Raw genomic sequence first — 20,459 nt, forward strand, 5'->3', positions numbered from 1 at the left:
TTACTTTGGCAACATTTTCATATATAAAAAAACACAATAATATTATATATATATATACACACACACACACACACACACCAATAAAAAACCAAAACACAAAACGTGCAATTTAAACAAAAAGTACTTACTTCGTAACACACAGTGTGTCCCGGCATTGGCTGACTAAAGTTTCTCTGTCACCCTCTCTCTGTGGACGCACGGTTATAAGCTCCAACGTATTGGGTCTGGCACAGAATTCCCGGTTGGCTGGTTCGATTTTCCTGCTTGTGCAGTTTGCCAAGTTTATTCTGCCAATAGGGTTCTGACAAAAAAAAAAAAACAAGGCGGTCAGGAAGCACTCTACTCAGCACAATTTGTGTGTAAAAATATCCTTTTAATCTGAGCCTTTTAGAATTAAAGATCAGTTTAAAACTACAAGAGACAAGATTTCTATAAAAAAAATAAAAATAAAAAATAAAACACCCTGGGATAAGTATGACTGACTGGAGAAAAATATCATATTCTTATTTATGTAACATAGGCCAACACCAAATTGGTGTAATTCACAAAGACCGGTCCAGCCTACCGTTATTGACAGTGGACTGCAGTTGGTTTTCATAGCTGATAGATGTCGGTGTAGTAGCTATGGGATAAGCTCACTGCCATCTGTGTTAATCACCTGATGGGGAACTAGTTGTTCAGTATTCCAAATCAGGTTGTGCCCACTTTCCAAGTTCAGCCTTGCATCACTGGTTGCTAGGACAGTGGTAGATTCTGGACTGTTTCTGTATGCCAACTTAAAGGATAAAGTAACATGTCCCAAGTGTTTCAGTCGCTGCCCGTCCCACCCTGTGGCAGTAGTACGGGAAGAAGTTTCCGGTACTAGATGTCACTTCTTAAAAATTCAGCATGTGTGTGAATTAACTACAAGCCCCGACATCCTTTGCAATTGGTGGCTTGTAGTTCTCAGTGAATTACTACGATGCTGCATAGCGCCTTGGTAGTTCATTGATTTGTTCCTGTCAGCGTATCTGCCTGGCTGTGCGGGTATACAGATATATGGACAGGTCTCATTTTCATTTGACTTTGAAGTTCTTAAACTGCAAAATACAATAGCATTTTTAAGCAAATAAACCAGTCTTCCGTGTTTATTTTAAAAGTAGAGTAACCCTTCTGTCCAAAAGAAAGGCTCCTTGTTGTTCTGATGAAATTACTACACGTATAGATTACTGTAAGGACATTTTCGTTTCAAGTATGTTCCTTTGATCTTCTAATAGTTAGTGGGGTCAAATGGATGTTGATTTTCGACCACAGTGATGGGAAAATTTATAGGAGCAGAATCAAAACCTTCTCCATCGATCTAACAAGTTTTCAGACAGTATATGTGGTTCTCACTCAAAAATTGGATTTTAAAATTGAATGTTAAAAGCAAGTGAAATTTTTGAACGATATTAGTTTATTCATCGAATGTACAAAGAATTGAATATTTTCATCTGAAACTCTACTAGTACACGGCCAGCATTATGCATGTGCTCCTAACCCCTACCCACTGGCGTGGTCTTACTGGCTGGCTTTAGAGGACACATAAAAGGACCTAGGCACCAAATCAAAGCTACAAAGCAAGATAGGGCACAAAGAGGGTTTGTATGGTGGTATTACAGTAAAACCTTGGATTGAGAGTAACTTGTTTCGAGAGCATTTTGCAAGACAGGCAATTTTTATTTATTTTTTATAAATTTGGACAAGCGATGCCTTGATATACAAGTAGTGTCGTGTCACAACTGAGTATAAAAGAGAAGAGAGGCGCCTCTAAGTGTAGCAATATGGTTACATTTAATGAAGGTACAACATTTAGCAACTCACGTGGTTGACGATTAAAACAGGCACATCTAAGGCCGCGTACACACGGGCGGACTATCCGTCCAACTAAGTCCGTCAGACAATCCGACAGACAGTCCGTCCTACTTTCGAATGAACGGACTTGACCACACACGACGAACAGACAGTCCGCTGAAAGCTTGCGTGATGACGTGTACAGCACGTACGACGGGACTAGAAATACGACGTCCAATACACTGCAATGCAACCTTCGGCTGTGTAAATCCTTTCTGAGCATGCGCCATACTTAGTCCGTCCAACTAGCCTACTCACGAGCGGACTGTCCGCTGAAACCAAGTTTGGACGGACAATATTACGGAAATTTCGAAAGACTTAGTCCGCCAGACTGTCCGCTGAAGCCCACACACGAGCGGATTGTCCGCTGAAACACGTTTGAGCGGACCAAGTCCGTCAGACAGTCCGCCCGTGTGTATGCGGCCTAAGTATGCAGGCATCCGGGGTAAAGCTGTCCACAGACTGTCCTCCACACCACCATCATTGTCATTGCTTCCACACTGCTCTCCATGAGTGATTCAAGCCTCGCTTTCATATCGCTCTCCTGCAGGGTAGTCTTCCGGTCACAATGGCAGACCGACAGCGTTGAAAGCCGGCGATGGTAGAGGATGGTCTATGTGGACATCTTTACCCCGGATGCCTTCATACTTACATGGTCAACGATTACAACAAGCACATCTAAGTTCCTAAATGTTGTACCTTCATTAAATGTAACCATATTGCTACACTTAGAGGCGCCTCTCTATTTTATACTCTGTAGCTCCTGCTGGATTTTGCTACTAATCCCCATGCGGATGGACATTTTATGGTTACACAACCTATCCCATTGCTATAATCTTTTTATATGCACTATAAAACTGAAGGACTTGTGCATAAATTGTTGTGGAACAAATTATCAGAGTTTCCATTATTTCTTATGTGGAAATTCGATTTCATATACAAGTGCTTTGGACTACAAGCATGTTTCCACAACTAACTATGCTCGCAATCCAAGGTTTTACTGTAAAAAGGTATGGCTTTTTTTTTTAAATAACAAACATGTCATACTTACCTGATTTGTGCAATGGTTTTGCACAAAGCAGCCCCCCATCTTCCTCTTCTAATGTCCCCCACTGTCACTCGTGGATGCTGCCCCTTGGCCAGTGCCCCCAATAGCAAGCTGCTTGCTATGGGGCACTGGTGCTATAAGCATCTATAAAGACACACAGAGCCATGGCTTGGCCCGCCCCCCTGCTGCTGTCTCAACCAATGAGGAGAGGGAGTCCTGGGACCGCTGAGGCTCTCATGCACTTTTACGGATTGAGAGGGGGTCTTAGGTCATGCATAGAACGCAAGGCGGTAAAAAACCTTTTGCCTTTACAAACACCTTAACAAAATATTAACACTGACCTTTCGTTTTTCATCATCTGGATATGTCCAGTAAGAAATGCAATAACCCGACAGAACGCACCAACGCCGATGCCAAGCGCCAAAGCCACTTACATCTTCAAACATAGTCTGAAATTAGGATAATAATCATAAGAAAAAAGGCAGGCAAATTACTTGTATGCATATACATATATATTTATTAGAATGCAAACATCTATTTCCTGCCAAGTGATCTAGCAAAACACATAAAAAGGTCCAAGACATGTCTATCAACTGCGACCAGCAGTCATGTCTGTTCACTGTATGACCATTACTGTATACAGTCACCTCTCAAAGTCGATTAGATTTCTCTTTTGCACTTGAACAAAGTTCTTCTTTTGCTGTACTTACACTAAAGTAACAGGATATTATTAATGGAAAGTTTTAACGAATTAGCATTGGCATTCTGCTGCAGCTAAAAAGTGATTTAATGCTTCAGAACACTATACTACCCATGTATGTAAAACCTGAACCATTGTTCAGCTATTTACTCTGTATGATGGAGAAGGTCAAAACCAACCTTATATAAAATCCTGCCTACTGGATTACCATTATATACCAGACAAGTTGGAGATCAATGAAATTCCCAACACCGGTGCCAGATTGGGAGAGAAAGGGGGGTAGGTTCTTCTATGTTAGTACACAAAAATGGCAAAATGTTGGGGGACCAAATTTTCTTCCATCATTGGCCTGAGTTTTCAAATAATTTCTTTATCAATGGTATTGTCAACTCTCAAATTGTTAAAGCGGAGGTCCACCCTAAAGTGGACCTTCCGCTCATCGGAACCCTCCCCCCCTCCGGCGCCACAATTGGCACCTTTCAGGGGGGAGGGGGGTGCAGATACCTGTACAGTACAGGTATCTGCACCCACTTCCGGGATAGCTCTCTGCGGAAAGGGGTGTAGATTACGCCCCTTTCCGCAAGTGCCCCGCTGCCTGCTGGGAAACACAGAGATCCCAGAAGCAGCGGGGACCGTCCTTATTGCGCAGCGCGACTCGCGCATGCGCAGTAGGGAACCGGGAAATGAAGCCGAAAGGCTCCATTTCCCGATTCCCATACCCAAGATGGCGGCGGCAGCACCCGAGAGACGATCTAGAGATCGGCTTCGGGTGCCGACATCGCGGGCGCGCTGGACAGGTAAGTGTCACTATTTTAAAAGTCAGCAGCTGCAGTATTTGTAGTTGCTGGCTTTAAAAAAAAAAAAAAAAAAAAAACGTGGAGTCCCGGCGGACTCCCGCTTTAAACAACACTGCTTTGTTATGACAATGCTATTGAAGTAAAGTATTCACCAGCTGGTATCTGTTGGTCTATGACACTCTTCATTGTGGCCATGGATGTAAGGCAGGCCATACATGGGTGCGAAGCCATCTACGCTGGGAGAAGACAGTGATTATTGCTAGCAGCTGCACCAACCGCAAGCGATAATCGTATGTAAAATACAGCAGGCTGGCTGTACCAAAGTTGATCGATCAACTTGGTACATTCAGCTTGCCCATACACGATTTGAATCTCAGCTGGTTCCTCCAGATTCAAACAGTCTATAGCCAGCCTTAGTCAAAGAAAGAAGACACAGGGGTTTATTTACCAAAACTGTAGAGTAAAAAAAATCAGGTGCACTTCTGCACAGAAACCAATCAGCTTCCAAGCTTTATTGCCATAGCTTGATTGAACAAGCTGAGGTTAGAAGCCGATTGGCTATCGTGCACCAGATTCTGAATGCACCAGTCTTAGTAAGTCTTCCCATGTGTTTATACATGCGTGCACAATCCAAAATTTTTACTAGGGGATGCAGGCCTGCACCTTAATACAGGATCACCCATCTCACTGTATACAGTGAGGGGGGAAAAGGGTATTTGATCCCCTGCTGGTTTTGTACGTTTGCCCACTGACAAAGAAATGATCAGTCTATAATTTTAATGGCAGGTTTATTTTAACAGTGAGACACAAATTAACACCAAAAAAAATAAAAAAGCTGATTTGCATTTTAACGAGTGAAATAAGTATTTGACTCCTTCGCGAAACAGTACTTGGTGGCAAAACCCTTGTTGGCAATCAAAGAGGTAAGAGCTTTCTTGTAGTTGGCCACCAGGTTTGCACACATCTCAGAAGGGATTTTGTCCCACTGTTTTTTGCAGGTCTTCAAGTCATTTTGGTAACTCGAACCTTCAGCGCCCTCCACATATTTTCTATGGGATTAAGGTCTGGAGACTGGCTAGGCCACTCCAGGACCTTAATGTGCTTCTTCCAGAGCCATTCCTTTGTTGCATTGGCAGTGTGTGTTTTGGGACATTGTCATGCTGGAATACCCATCCACGACCCATTTTCAATGCCCTGGCTAAAGGAAGGAGGTTCTCACCCAAGATTTGTGCATGGCCCTGTCCATCGTTTCTTTGATGTAGTAAAATTGTCCTGTCCCCTTAGCAGAAAAACACCCCAATTCATGAGGTTTCCACCTTCATGTTTGACAGTGTGGATGGTGTTCTTGGGGGTCATAGGCAGAATTCCATCTTCTCCAAAACAGAGTTGAGGCGAAAGAGTTTTATTTGGTCTCATCTGACAACATTTTCACCCAGTTCTCCTCTGAATCATTAACATTAGCAAACTTCAGATGGGCCTGTACATGTGCTTTCTTGAGCAGGGGGACCTTGCGGATGCTGCAGGATTTCAGTCATCCATGATGTGATGTGTTGCCAATTGTTTTCTTGGTGACTATGGTCCCAGCTGCCTTGATATCATTGACAAGATTCTCCTGTGTAGTTCTGGGCTGATTCTTCCCCGTTCTCTTGATCTCCACAAGGTGATATCTTGCATGGAGCTCCAGACTGGGGGAGATTGACAGTTATTTTGGGTTTATTCCATTTACGAATAATCACACCAATTGTTCTCACCCTCTCACCAAGCTGCTTGGCGATGGTCTTGTAACCCGTTCCAGCCTTGTGTAGGTCTACCATCTTGTCACAGACATCCTTGGACAGCCCTTTGGCCTAGGCCATGGTGGAGAGCTTGGAATCTGACGGATTGCTTCCATGGACAGGTATCTTTTATACAGGTAACAAGCTGAGATTAGGAGAATTCCCTTTAAGAGAGTACTCCTAATCTCAGCTCATTGCCTGTATAGAAAACACCTGGGAGCCAAACATCTTGCCGATTGATAAGGGACAAAATACTTATTTCACTCATTAAAATGCAAATTAATTTATACGATTTTTGAAATGCGTTGTTCTGTATATAGACTGATCATTTCTTTGTCAGTTGGCAAACGTACAAAATTAGCAGGGGATCAAATACTTTTTTCCCCCTCACTGTGCATCTACTTTTAATCAGACGTTAATAGAGTCTATAAATAAGGAGTATTCAGAGGTTGGTAACAGAAGGGAAAAGTCTTCTCTGAAGTAGGGTTATGTGTAAACAGATTTTCCTTAAAGCTATATCTGTTACTACAGAACCCATCTGTTAAATCTGAATTGTTGTTGCATGAACGGATTTTCAGTGCCAACCAAATCAAACTTTGCCAATGTGACAGATTTCTGGGCAAATTATTTGAAGAGCAGAGAAGTTAGGTTAAAGTCATTTTAAAAGGATTAGGTGTGATATGAACATTCCAAACATTAAATGAGCTGCCAGGGTTTGGTTTGGCTTATGTAATCTGCAAATGCAGTGTATCCTAATCTTAATATGACGAACATTCTGTCCCATAATCAGCGCAAAGGGACACAACTGTGCACTGATCTAAGCAAACCATTAAGCCAACGTTGAGAAGGTTTATGTATGAATGCTTTTTAAAATATTAGTCAAGTCATGAGAAATAAAATTTGCGTGGTTTGGTTTGTTAAAGTAGTATTAAACCCATAACCAAAAATGTGATATATTGCAGCTCCTTAGATGTGGTGGCTGTATTAGTTTTCTTTTGTTTAGGCTTCTTTCCCTTCACCTGGTGATCTGGCCAGTAAACACACCTCTTGTATTAGGTGCAGCCGTGATTGGAGACAACTTATGGGGGGTCTTTCCTTTCCTCTATGGATACAACTGATTACATTGTAAAAGGGCCACTGTGATTGCCCCTTTACCCCAATCAACTGTATTCAAAAGACACAGTGGTAACAGGGCACGCCACAGGTGTGCAGGGGGTGGGGTTCTGGGAGGACATCTATGGACCCCCTCCCAGAACTATAGTACTGCACTGTAGCTGTCTTTTAGCTATAGCATGGTACTTAAGATGTTAAAGTGTAGTGCCACCCAAAAGTGGAACTTCCTCTCGTTGTACTACCCCCCCGTGCCACATTTGGGGGGAAGTCGCAACAGGATACCCATCTAATACAGGCTGGGGAAGGAGGAGGGAGCCCGCGCGGTGAAGTCAATATTCGGGGCTGAGGCTCCTGGAAGTGGTAACAGGATACCTGTATTAGACAGGTATCCTGTTCCCACTTCCAGGAGCCTCAACCACGAATATTGACTTCACCGCCCAGGCTCCCTCCTCCTTCCCCATCCAGTAGAAGAGGAACGGAGCCTCTCGCATGTGCAGTAGGGTTCCCAGCATGAAGCAGTAAGGCTTCACTGTCGGTTCCCTTACTCGCAATGGAGGCGGCATGCACCCAACAGCTGATGGAAACATCAGCTGCGGTGCTGACATTGCTGGACTCCAGGACAGGTAAGTGTCCGATTATTAAAAGTCAGCAGCTGCAGTGTGTGAAGCTGCTGGCTTTAAATTTTTTGCAGCAGTGGGCGGACCTTCACTTTAAGTAACAAACCCAGCTGAATGACTCTTTAAAATGTGTTTTAACTCAATAACTTTTCAAGAATTACAAAAAAAAGAAAAAGAAAAAGAAAGAAGTACATCTACTGTAAGGAGAAGACTCACCAGAAAGCCTTTTTCTTCAAAAAATGAATTGACTTGGCACTTGAGTTTTAGACAGACATGCCCTTCTAACGGAGACAAAAATGGAACCTAGAAGATCAGAAAATATGGTTTATTTATGTCATGTGCAATAAAACAAAGCACTTGCTATGTCAGTCACTGTAGTTGTTTCTGACAGAAGACATTGCCTGTCAAGTTCTAGCCAATGCTCTTCCTATCCCTTGGGATACCAATGTTCATCCCTGCTCTGTGAGCAATAGATAATGGCTGACCAAAGCATTCTACTTCTCCTTGTAGGAGTATTAGGTCTCTGCTAGCAAAACAAATGCAGACCTATACGACATTCTGAACAGTCCTAACTTGAAGAAGAGCTCACATTGTAATCATTATGCATGTAAAAGCAGGTATCTGCTTTCAAGTCTGCATTGGAATGGTTTTATCACATTAGGTTTTTCGTAATATATCCTCTGGTTACTGCTCTCAAGCCTATAACCAGGAAGATGAAAAAGGTGAAAAATTAAATAACAGAGCTCATTACCTTGTCTAAGAGAAACTTGTTGAAACCAATCGATGATAGTGAGAGCTTGTGAGATCCAACAAGAACAAAGTTGCTGGTGCGGACAGCATTGGGACCTCCTGGACTAGCCAAGGCTGTGAATGGTAAGAAGTGAGTTGTATACTAGTGAACTAAATAGAACGTTATCATTTTCACTACATTTACCACCATTTTTTTAAAATATATAATTTATGGATTTGACAAATACAGGTACAAAAACCAATAAAGTCCCTATAAACATTTCACAGAATCTGTGTCCTATGTAGCTTAAAACTAATCCATTTCATAATGAAGCCCAGTTACATAGCACAAAGTTAACGATATTGTAAGAGAGTATACTTCATGAAAACATGGGGGTTGATTTACCAAAACTGGAGAAAGCAAAATCTGGTGCAGCTGTGCATGGTAGCCAGTCAGTTTCTAATGTCAGCTTGTTCAATTAAGCTTTGACAAAAAAAACCTTGAGGCGGATTGGTTTCTATGCAGAGCTGCACCAGATTTTGCACTCTCCGGTTTAAGTACATGAACCCCAAGGTCTATTTGGAATCCAGCAGGGGTAAACAGTAAGAATAGATTTGGTCCAAGGAACCCATATTTTTTCAAAGCTTTTTGGAGACCCCCCAGTGGTATATGTAAGCTGGTAAAGTGGTAGGGCTGTATTAATCAATGATTTCCACTCTTCAATTGGAGGAAAGGACCACTTCCATGTAATAAAACAATACTTTTGCCATAAGGCTGGATTCACACCTATGCATTTTTAGTGCTTTTTGCATTTTGCAGATTTGTACTACAGAACTAAGAGTACAAAGAGATTTTTGGACAAGGGGTACCCTATAAAGTCTTTGTCTGACACTCTTAATCAGGTTATGCCATTAGACAGGGCAGACCTATTGAAATAAAGATAATCTGAACAGGGTATGGATCAAGTTTTCAAAACCCCGTTTATCACAGGTTTTTCTAAACATCAGAATGTCAAATAGATCATTAATAAATATTGGCACATTTTGGACAATGACAGAATACCATCTTGCCAGTCAAGCCTCAGGTGGTATTTACGGGTGCTCCCTCTTTGAGGGACAAACTGGCTCCCAATGTCTTTAACCCCCCCCCCCCCAATAATAAACCTACATTTTTTTGAGAACTCACGGGCTACTATCAATGTAGAAAATGTCAAGTGTATTTGCTCAATGGGCGTAGAGCTAGGAGAATGATACGTTTTGTTTCTAGCCATACGTGCAAGGAACACAAGATAGAGTCAATCACCACATGTTCCACTGAGGGGGTATTCTAATTACTGCAGTTCCCGTGTGGACTGCAGTATGTGGGCAGGACGAAACGCCCCCTTCAAGTTTGCCTTAACGAGCACATCAATCATATTAGGAAGGGGTTCACCAAGCATTCAGTATCTAAGCATCTAACTGCCCACAATAGGGACCCCTCCATGACTATTTTCTTAGGGATAGATAAATTCAGTCCCCACTGGAGGGGAAGCTGTCTTGTAAGGAGTATCTCCAGATCTGAGATGGCATGGGTAAACAAATTAAAGACTTATGTCCCCTATGGTTTAAATGTAGATGTGGATGTCAACGCTTTTATAAATGACTCGAGTACCATCTTTCTATTTTACATTATGATCATATACAGTGAATTGTGTTTGTTGAACTGATTGATGCTAAGGTTACTTATGATGTAAACAGGATTTGAATCTTAGGTGGCACTGGCTACCCCTTTATCCCCTGTTCACCCCATATGGTCCCATTTGGATAACACCATTGGGGTTGAACTGCGACATGCATGTCAACGTGTTAATATATATCTATACAGGAGATTATCCATTGTAGCAGATGCTTTTCGTTCCAATTTTCGTCACATATGTTGCTCTGGTAAGGGCAAGATATACATTTTTGGTGAGTTGGTATGAGATGGGTTTAAATTTTGTTTGTTTCCACCCTTGTCTCTACATTTCTAATAAGGTAGATTAAGATTTCTAGTATAATTTTTTATGAGCATTCACTGTGGAGATTTTTGATAAATTTTGATATCGGCCAATTTGTCCACGTAGGCAACATTGCCCCCTAGGGGGATACAATAAAATGAATGCGAGTTATCACATGATATACACCAATAGGCTACATTAGGTTTTTGAACACTATCTGTTATGAACACTCATTGTGGAGATTTTCGATCGATTTCAATGATATTGGCCGATCTGTCCATATGGGCTACAATGTCCCCTTTGGGATTTCACATCTTTAATGTGAGGCGTTATATGAGACACCTAATTTTTGATGTGGACCTTAACCCTTTCCCGCCGAGCGTACGCAGATATGCGTACTCGGCTTCTGGGGGTTATACCGGGATGATGCCCGCACCTGCAGGCATCACCCCGGTACCGTTTTTTGCAGCAGGCGATTGGCTATCCAGGCATAACAACCGATGCGGCTAAAAGCCGCTTGGCTGTTATGCCGGAGGAGCGGGAGGGGACCCCCCCCCTCCCGCCGCCTCTCGCCGCTGTTACCGGTGCTCCCGCTCGATCGGGAGCACCGATCAAAGATCCGACGCCTCCGGCTGCTGCGGAGGAACTGGAACGAAGCCGTAATCGGCTTCGTTCCAGTCTCCTCGTCGTAAACATGGAAGCGACGTCATGATGTCACTTCCCGTTTACTCGGCTGCCAATGGCGCCGGTTTAAAAAAAATATCCGGTATTCAGAATCGCCGTTTTCAGCGATCTGAATACATTGAAGTGTAAAGGAGGGGTGGGGGGGTCTTTTAGACCCCCGATCCCTCCATAAAGAGGACCTGTCACCACCTATTACTGTCACAAGGGATGTTTACATTCCTTGTGACAGCAATAAAAGTGATCCATTTTTTTTAATTTTTTTAAACAATTTAGTAATTTTAAAATAAAAAACGAAAAAAAAATTTTTTAAAGCGCCCGCCGTCCCCGCGAGCTCGCGAAGCAAAGAAAACGCATACGGAAGTCGCGCCCGCGTATGTAAACGGTGTTCAAATTACACATGTGAGGTATCGCCGCGATCGTCAGAGCGAGAGCAATAATTCTAGCACTAGACCTCCTCTGTAACGCTAACCTGGTAACCGTAAAAAATGTTTAAAGCATCGCCTATTGAGATTTTTAGGTACCGTACTTTGTCATCAATCTACAAGTGCGCGCAATTATAAAGTGTGACATGTTTGGTATCTATTTACTCGGCGTAACATTATCTTTCACATTACGCAAAAAAATTGGGCTAAATTTTACTGTTTTTTTTTTTTTTATTCATGAAAGTGTCCCTTTTCCCAAAAAGTTGCGTTTAAAAAACACCACTGCGCAAATATCGTGTGACATAAAATATTGCAACAATCGCCGTTTTATTCTCTAGAGACTCTGCTAAAAAAATATATATATATAATGTTTGGGGGTTCCAAGTAATTTTCTAGCAAAAAATATGGATTTTAACTTGTAAACACCAAATTCCAAAAATAGGCTTAGTCATGAAAGGGTTAAAGGAAAGATCCTCTTCTTGGTGATATTGTGATCAGTAACTACTAGCCCATGAAATAACACCCACCTTATTCTTTCACAGTGGAGAGGACTGACCGATTTTGTTATAGTTGGATACTCTTTTCCCATGTGTGGCCTCTGATATTGACATGAATGTCGCTTGTTATCCATGGTGGCTATTTAGCACCACCGTGGAGGGCACGCTATATTTTCATGTTTTGTGTGCCAATTTGTATATAAAAAAGGTGGCTATTTGGGTATTACAGCTTTCACTATTATTCATACTTAGAGTATGCAAGTCATCTTTTGAGCCCATTTTTTTTGGTCCAAGTGTGGTGGGTATGCTGGTTTAGCGGTGAGCATTTTGATTGTTGCACTCGCTGTTTATCCTAGCGTTCCACTCTCTATAGTGCTTCCAGTTTGGGTTTTCATTTTTCCCACATTCAAAATGGTGTTTTTAGCATTAGCCACCTGAGATTCAGAACGCGGCTTGGTTGTATGCGACTATTATATTAAGTGGTGCGTCAGTACGTTGCACGTGCCCCAGGACAATGTCAGATTAGTGGCAAAACTTGTTGGGAGGAGCAACGTGCTGACGTCACCACGCTGTTTACGTTCCGTTTGTACGGGCGTTTGTATTGTTGCTGGCTGCATTTTTTATTGCAACCTTTTATTGAATTGATATACGCTTTGCAAGCGATACGTTTTTTTTTTTCCCAAATAAACAACCTGGTTTTACCTATGGCGATTTTTCCTGCCCTTTTTTGAGCTGCCATCACCTCATCGCTACTTGTATCGTGTATGGGTCCATAAGCTGTACCTCCAACTACTTTCCTGACCAAATGGCTTGCTATACAATCTGAACAGACCAAACATCCGCAGTCCTTGAAGGAAAAGGCCCTGATTGGGCAATAGCCACAAGTGTCTAACCTTATGCAGCTGGTAAGCATGCACTCTGCATGGTGGTGGATTCACTGTGTTCGTATTATAAAGTCACAAGATTTTCACTGAACCTTTGGCGGCTGGTCCATTCTTCATTGAAGGAACCACTAAAATCTTCAAAAGTCATTGGAGGACTTCACATAAGTCACACGTTTCACTGTTTGGGACCTTTCACTTTTTATAATTATTGTTCAATCACTGTTCATTTATTCATTTCTTGTTTAGGTTATCTATAGAACTTTTAGAATCCCTAGAAACAGGCTTTGGGGAGTCCATCAGGAACATCACTTCACTGCAAGGGGCATCTACATCATGCTACTTAAAGTGGAACTGCACTGCATCTGAGCATCACAATTGACTTTTAAAGTGTTACTAAACCCACAACAGTAAAAACTGTCTGTTTATGCTGCATAGCATGCTTGTTATACATACTGTGGAACTTGAGGGGTTAATCCTCTGCATTGTGTAAAAAGGCTGTTTTATTCTGTATGCATTGATCCTTCCCTCCCTGCACATCTGGGGAAAGCCAGCTAACTCCGGCAGGGTAGCCGACCTGCACATGCTCAGTTGTGTCTTATGCTGGAGAGAACAGTTACAGCTAGCCAGGCCACATGATATTGACACATGTGGGCGTGTATACAGGCTGTAGTGAAAATCTCCATCTTTCTCAACTCTCAACACTAAAGAAAATGTAGATTATGATGTAACCGTGGGTATACAGATCATCCAAAAAAGGTAGGTAGATAGTGGCAATATTTTAATGTAAAAAGAAGATTTAGAAGCAGTGGGCACTGATGGCGGCCGAACAATTTTCATATTACTTAGTATTAGTTTAGTAACACTTTAATATTTAAAGCAACTAGCTACCCCATACATATTATTCATACATGTCTCCATGCTTTATTTTGCTGAAAAACCACAACACCCCCCTAGCATTTCTGCCCATGTCCATCTTGAATAAGGGCAGTCGATTCATGTTGCATTTACTTCCTTGAATCCATCTGCCCTTAGTTCAAGCATACAGGCCGTGCTTAGCTGAGAAAATCCCCTCATCTCCTCCAGAAGACTCCTGCGATGTATGACATCATTAGCCCTTTCCATCTATTTACTAAAGCTATCAGCATAAGAGGTACAGGAGAGAGGTGACAGTTGCTCTTTAAAAATTATGATTTAAAATCAAGTTGATTTACTGTAAATCAAGCCTTTCTACTAGTGATTTAAATCAAATCCAACCCTGAAGCTCTTCCAAAGAAAATTCTTCCAGATATACATTATGTTCTCATTTAGTTCAGACATTTAAAAAAAAGCCACCAGCATTTTAGTCTTTAGAGCCCAACAACAATGAAAAACACCCATGAAAATAAACATCTTCCAAAACCTGGTTTCCATAATAGAGATTTAGCACTAAATTATGCCTAAGCAGCCAAAATAAATATGTACATAAAATAGGTAACTTACCTGGTGTGTGAATGTTACTTTTCTAAAACAAAATAAAAAACAAAAGTAAAACTAAACGTAAGTCAATTAAATACAGAAAAGCTTTACTTGCTCCAATTTTAATTACATTTTATGCATTCACATTAGAATCTGTTTAAAAAAAAAAAAAACTGAAGTATTGTGTGTAATTTTATGTTATATACCAAAATGATAGAAATGAAAATCACTTGTTTTAGTGCTAGGAAGCTCATTAGTCCCACCACAAAACACCCATCTGATATGGTAAACGCTACATGCAACAAGAAAATCTATTAATACATAGAGGTTTGCCATTGTTCCCCCTAGACAAGTACAGCACATTGAGGCGTGCCAACTGTACGAACATGCCAAGTACACCCAGACAGGCCTTTATGGAGTGTTTTATGAGCATGGATAGCTTTAAAAAGGAGTTGTAAAGGCAGAAGGATTTTTATCTTAATGCATTCTATGCCTTCTGTGTGCAGCAGCCCCCCCCCCCCCCCCCATGCTAACCTGAGCCCCATCTCTGTCCAGCGATGTCCACGAATGTGTCTCAACCATTCCTGATTGTCCGAGACATAGCAGCGGTGATACTGGCTCCCGCTGCTGTCCAAAGTCAGGTAGTCAATCAGGGGAGAGGGGTCAGGGCTCAGTGTCTGCATGGACACAAGGAACTGTGGCATGGCTCGGGTGTTCCCATAACAAGCTGCTTGCTGTGGGGGCACTGAACAGGAGGGAGGGACCAGGATCACAGAAGAGGGCAATCCAGATTGCTCTGTGCAAATCCACTGCAACAGAGCAGGTAAGTATAACATGCTCCCCCCCCCATAAAAATAATGAGAATTTACAATCACTTTAAAGCTAACCCATCAAATATTTCAGAGTAAACTTTTGCTAAATAAAAAGGCCTTTGCATCTCTAAATAAAACTGGCCATATACACACACAGAGGTTTTTTTTCTGTTAAACCTGCAGACTAAAAAAATAAAAAGATTTCTCCATCCACACTACATACTAAAGATGGATGAACCTTCCGTTGTGGCGACTATTGTATTTTGACTGCTGGCTCTGTCAGCTGTCTAAATATCTGAGCAGCGACTGCATCGGATTGCATGCAGACGATGTTCTGCTGACTATTTCCATCTGGCTCCTTCCATTTTTTCATGAGTGATGTTGGGCAGGAGATGGCCAACAGGGCCACCCACTAATGAAATTTTAGCGGGTTCGTCAGGAATTCACACACCATGTCTCTGCCAAACAAATTAGGGATGATTGGGTGAGCTGTACCTCTCAAGTCAGAGAACACAGCATTCATAGTGAAGTGAAACTAGTAGTGTAGTAGGAGTAAAAGTAAAAAGTACGTCCCCTATGGTGTCCGCCCATGGACAGTATTTGTGCTTTGAAAACGCTGGCCAAGAGGAGGCCAAATAATGGATTTACACAGCTCATCAACTTTCAAAACGGAAGCTGAAATTTCTATGAAGTCTGAATTAGTATCTGCCATCAACTATGTTGGGCTGTAGTAATTAATAGGAAAGGTGGTGATACTACTAGAAAACTTAAAGCGGGAGTAAACCCCGTTTCAAAAAACACTTACATTCCCGGCATGCCGGAAATGGTAATTTTCACATTGGTTGTGCTCTCAACCAAACTTTCAAACCATCCAATGGCTGGTGTCATAACTGATCACATGTGCAGCATTATGGCAGTTGAAGAATTATTAGAGGCCAAGATGGCAGCTTAATTGGCTGAAAACGATAGGAGGGTTTACTTCCACTTTAATAGTTAAACGTGTTAGGTAATCTACCTAACTGCAACATGCTGATTAAGCATTAGGCTAAATTTGTGATTTTGAGCTACATTTTAAGAAGCTCTTCTGAGAGAGGCCTTCTCGCCCTTCACATGGGGATACCGTTCGTGAAGAGCGCGCTCATCAATGACCAAGCTGAGACTGCGGTTATGTGAAAAGTCTAACATTAAGGCAGTTCCCCCAACTTAGAGATGAGCCTTCACTGTGTACAGCAAGAAAGTGCAAAGTTCCTCTAAAATGCTGCCCTGTGTCACTAAACACTGTAACTTGTATGTTGAAATAGGAGGGACATGCTGAACTTGCACTCACAAACCACCAGTCCAGCGTCCCTCTGTTACCCTACTCCTAATAACAAAATGGAGTCCCGCCAAGCAACTAGCGCAGAACTCACATGTGCACTTCTTAACTCTCTCACTTCCCATGCCTCGTGACCAGGATCCAATTGCTATTGGAAACTGACTGCTATAGAGGGAGCCAGACAATGACCCTCTCACTACCAGAGGACCGGGCACCTTACACGGGGGTGTCCAAACTTTTTTCAAAGAGGGCCAGATTTGATGAAGTGATCATGCACGAGGGCCGACCATTGAACCATTAAAATTCGGTCTAAGTGTGTTTGTCCGAGCACTAATACACTGCCCAGCAAGAATTCTCTTGCCTTTGTCACACTCGTTCCCGACACACAGACTAATGCTCTGCTCTTTAGGGGTGCCATTAATTCTTAATGGTACCCCACACATTGGAAAACATGGGGTGCCTTTGGTGTAGTGAAATAAAAAAAAAATAAAAAAAAACAGCTTGGGGACTTCTTTCCCTGCATTTTTGTGGGTAGGGAAGCCCATTGAAATAAATGGGCTGCCCTACACACAGATGTGAACCAAGGGCTTGTTCACATGTCAGGTTGGAGGGGCAGTAAAACTACATGTTTAAGCCGTTTTTATCACCCCCAACTTCTCCCCCTTTAGCTGCAGAGGGAGCAGCTGGGGGTGTACACATGTTGTGGCTGCAGCTGGAGGTATACCCAGGGTGAATGGGCCTGCACTGCAACTACCCCGCAACTGTGTGGATTACACAGTTGCGGTATAGTGATGCTGCATTTTCGGGCTTAAAACAGGTGGTAAGGAGGCAACATAATGCCTCTTTACCACCTTTCAAATGCCTCTCAAAAGCGATCTGTGCATAGATTGCTTTGCAGAGGAGCAGCAGTCCTGGCTATCATCACACACAAGCCCTACAAAAGCAGTTCTGATGGTACAGGACACGCATACACAGACACATACATAAAGCACTTTTAAAACTAATCTAGCTTCTAGCATAGTACTGTACCTTTCCAGCTTCCTCATTCAGCCGGGTACTGCACTATAGGGGAAAGCAGAGAGCACAGCACACTTCCCTGCATTTTACTTTCACTTTTGAGGCTGACAAGCTTCTTAGAGTGCAGATGTAAAGCTCGGCAGGGGATCGCTCATCTGACAGCCCTGATAGCCAGGCAGGCCGCTCAAAACCGGACCGTGGGCCGGACTTTGGACATGCCTGCCTTAACAGGTACCACACCTAAAGACTGGTTGCCTATTGTCTTGAACTTGTGCTTGGTTACTCTTAACAACTACACTCTTCTGCTCATCTTGCCAAATTAACCCTTCGTACTGGTGTTACTTCATACCCAGTTGTGCTTTACAGAGCTTGGTTCTTTAGGCTTAGAACGGTTAATGAAACTTTGTTGAACGGCATAACAATTCAACATGAACAACATATTTCCCCTAACTATAGTAGGGTGGCTGCCCAGGCATACCTGTGGGAGGTGAGAGTCCATTATAACATTGTCCATGACCTGGATGTCCCTGAAAATCCCAGTGTCTTCAATGGGCTGCAAAGCACAGCAGGCCGGATACCACAAAAAGAACTGACCAGTACAGCTAGGAAGAGGAGCCCTGGACCTATGCTTTCGCCCTTTTTATAGCACAGGGGTGCCAGCTAGGATCAAGATGCCCAGGAACTGCCCTAGCAACAGTCAACTCTTTCCCTAGTCCAGGCCAGCTACTGACTCACTAGTACAAATGCTATTCAACCTGCCTACCCTCTGGCTGCAGTGGCTGCACACAGCAACTGTGTATATAACCTCTAAAACTGCAGCAGGATGGAGGGAAGAACTCCTACATAAATCAGAAGTGTGTTGGGGAAATGGAGGACCTTTACCAAAAAATAGGTGTATTAATGTCCATTTAAAGCTGAACTTTTTTTTTTTGCAAAATCTTTTTTATTGAATTTTTCATTGGCATACAAACTACCCACATGGGGGCCAAATATTACCCACACCGGGGCGAATTTCCTGATGCGGCAACGGGCCGCAACAGGGCACATCATATAACAAACAGTCCACCTCTGAGGCTGCAACAGGGCAGAGCAACACAAACTTAACCTTATCTATCTATACCCCAATGTGGGGAGAGGTTAGCTCAGGAGATTCTGTGCTCAAAGTTATAGTGACAGGATAATGTGAGATGAGAGCATTTGGATCAATCTATCAGCATACTAAAATCACAATGTTAAACTAAGGGTCATTTACTGCATCAGTTGCCGTAGTGTCATCGTCTAACCAGCAGGTCCACACCTTTTCAATTTTTTTCGGGCAACCCCTGCCCGAGTAGGTGGCTTTATAAAAGGGGCAAACTAGCATTCACCAGGTTTTTCCAGAACTGGAGGGGGGGGGGGGGATTAGATTTTTCCCAGTTCATGGTGATGGCCTTGCGTGCATAACACAGTAACAGGGATATAAGTATTTTCCTAGCACTGAGGATTGGCATTTGCTCCACAAGCCCCAGCAGACAATATTTTGGATCATAAGGGATACTAGTCTTAGTAGTCTTAACTATCACCTGGAGAACCTCCTTCCAATAATACACAATTGCTGGGCAAGTCCAGAAAATGTGAAAGAAGTCTATTGGCTGATAGGAGCAGCGCCAGCATGCTGGGGAACGCGCCGGCGACATCTGTTGCAGCCTGTGGGGTGTGTAGTGAGCTCTGTGTATAATTTTGTATTGGACCAGTTTGTCTCTGGCTGAGACCAGAGGGGAGAAAGGAAAATCCCAAATCTCCCTCCAATCATCTTCGTCCAGCCCCGGTATGTCCCCCACCCATTTCCTGCGGAGGGAGGACAGCTCGGGGATGGCAGCAACCAGTAGGGACCCGTATATCTGAGACATGGGTTTCTCCAAGCCTTTCACCCGAAGGGTGGATTCGAGCTCAGAATATTCCAATACAACTGGTTGACCCAAAAACGGACACCTATAAGCATGTGCGATTTAGATATATTAAATTTGGTATGCATTACAGGAAAGGGAGTGAGTTCCCCGTCGGCGATAACCTGCTCGAGTCAGTATTTTGTATTTGGCCCAGGCCTGCGGATCCGGGATGGTACTGAACTGTGATAGGTTAGGATTCAGCCACAGGGGGTGTGAGGAGACCAGGAGTTCAGCAGGGATACCCTCAGTGCCTCTCCCACCTTCCACACCCTCATAGTGATACGCATAGAAGGGGTGAGGCAATGAGGCATTTTTGGCCCCCTGAATATCAATCCCTTCGAGACCTCCAGAGACCCCACTATAGCCGCCTCCAGCACCGTTGCAGAGTTGGTCAGGTCGGGCTGCAACCACCAATGGGCGGTTACAAGCTGAGTGGCCAAGAAATATTTGTGACGATTAGGGAAGAGCCAAACCCCCCCTATCCACAGGCCTGGTGAGAGTGGTGTATTTGAATCTAGGGGCTTTAGACCCCCAGATAAAGGAGAGGAAGTGTTGCCTAAAGCCTCATACACACGGTCGGACTTTGTACAAACTTTTCCGTGGACTTTTGTACAAAGGGCGTGGTCCACAAGTTTGTATTGCATACACACGGTCGGACTTTTTGACAACAAACACGAACGTAATGACGTCACAACGTACTGACGCCGCTTCAAAAGAGGACATTCAACGACTCCAGTGCCACCTTTGGTGAACTTCTGTATTGTTGTCTGATCTTTTGCATTGGTTCTGAGCATGCGTGTTTGTACCTTGTACAAAAG

General features: G+C 43.0%; 1 protein-coding gene across 2 annotated transcripts in view; it reads right to left on the reverse strand.

Moving 5' to 3' along the window:
* Positions 1-20,459, reverse strand: part of ANLN (anillin, actin binding protein) — an 80,823-nt gene that overhangs the window by 15,307 nt on the left and 45,057 nt on the right. For both annotated transcript variants that reach the window (XM_077491662.1, XM_077491661.1), the window contains 5 exons: positions 14,594-14,615; positions 8,674-8,786; positions 8,139-8,225; positions 3,262-3,369; positions 129-301 (listed from right to left, as the gene is read on the reverse strand). In XM_077491662.1, coding sequence (XP_077347788.1) covers positions 129-301; positions 3,262-3,369; positions 8,139-8,225; positions 8,674-8,786; positions 14,594-14,615 — 503 coding nt within the window. The remainder of the gene's footprint in view (positions 1-128; positions 302-3,261; positions 3,370-8,138; positions 8,226-8,673; positions 8,787-14,593; positions 14,616-20,459) is intronic.

This window comes from Lithobates pipiens, unplaced genomic scaffold, assembly GCF_037356315.1.
Source record: "Lithobates pipiens isolate NorthernLeopardFrog02 unplaced genomic scaffold, aLitPip1_a1.2 Scaffold_19, whole genome shotgun sequence".
Taxonomy (NCBI): domain Eukaryota; kingdom Metazoa; phylum Chordata; class Amphibia; order Anura; family Ranidae; genus Lithobates; species Lithobates pipiens.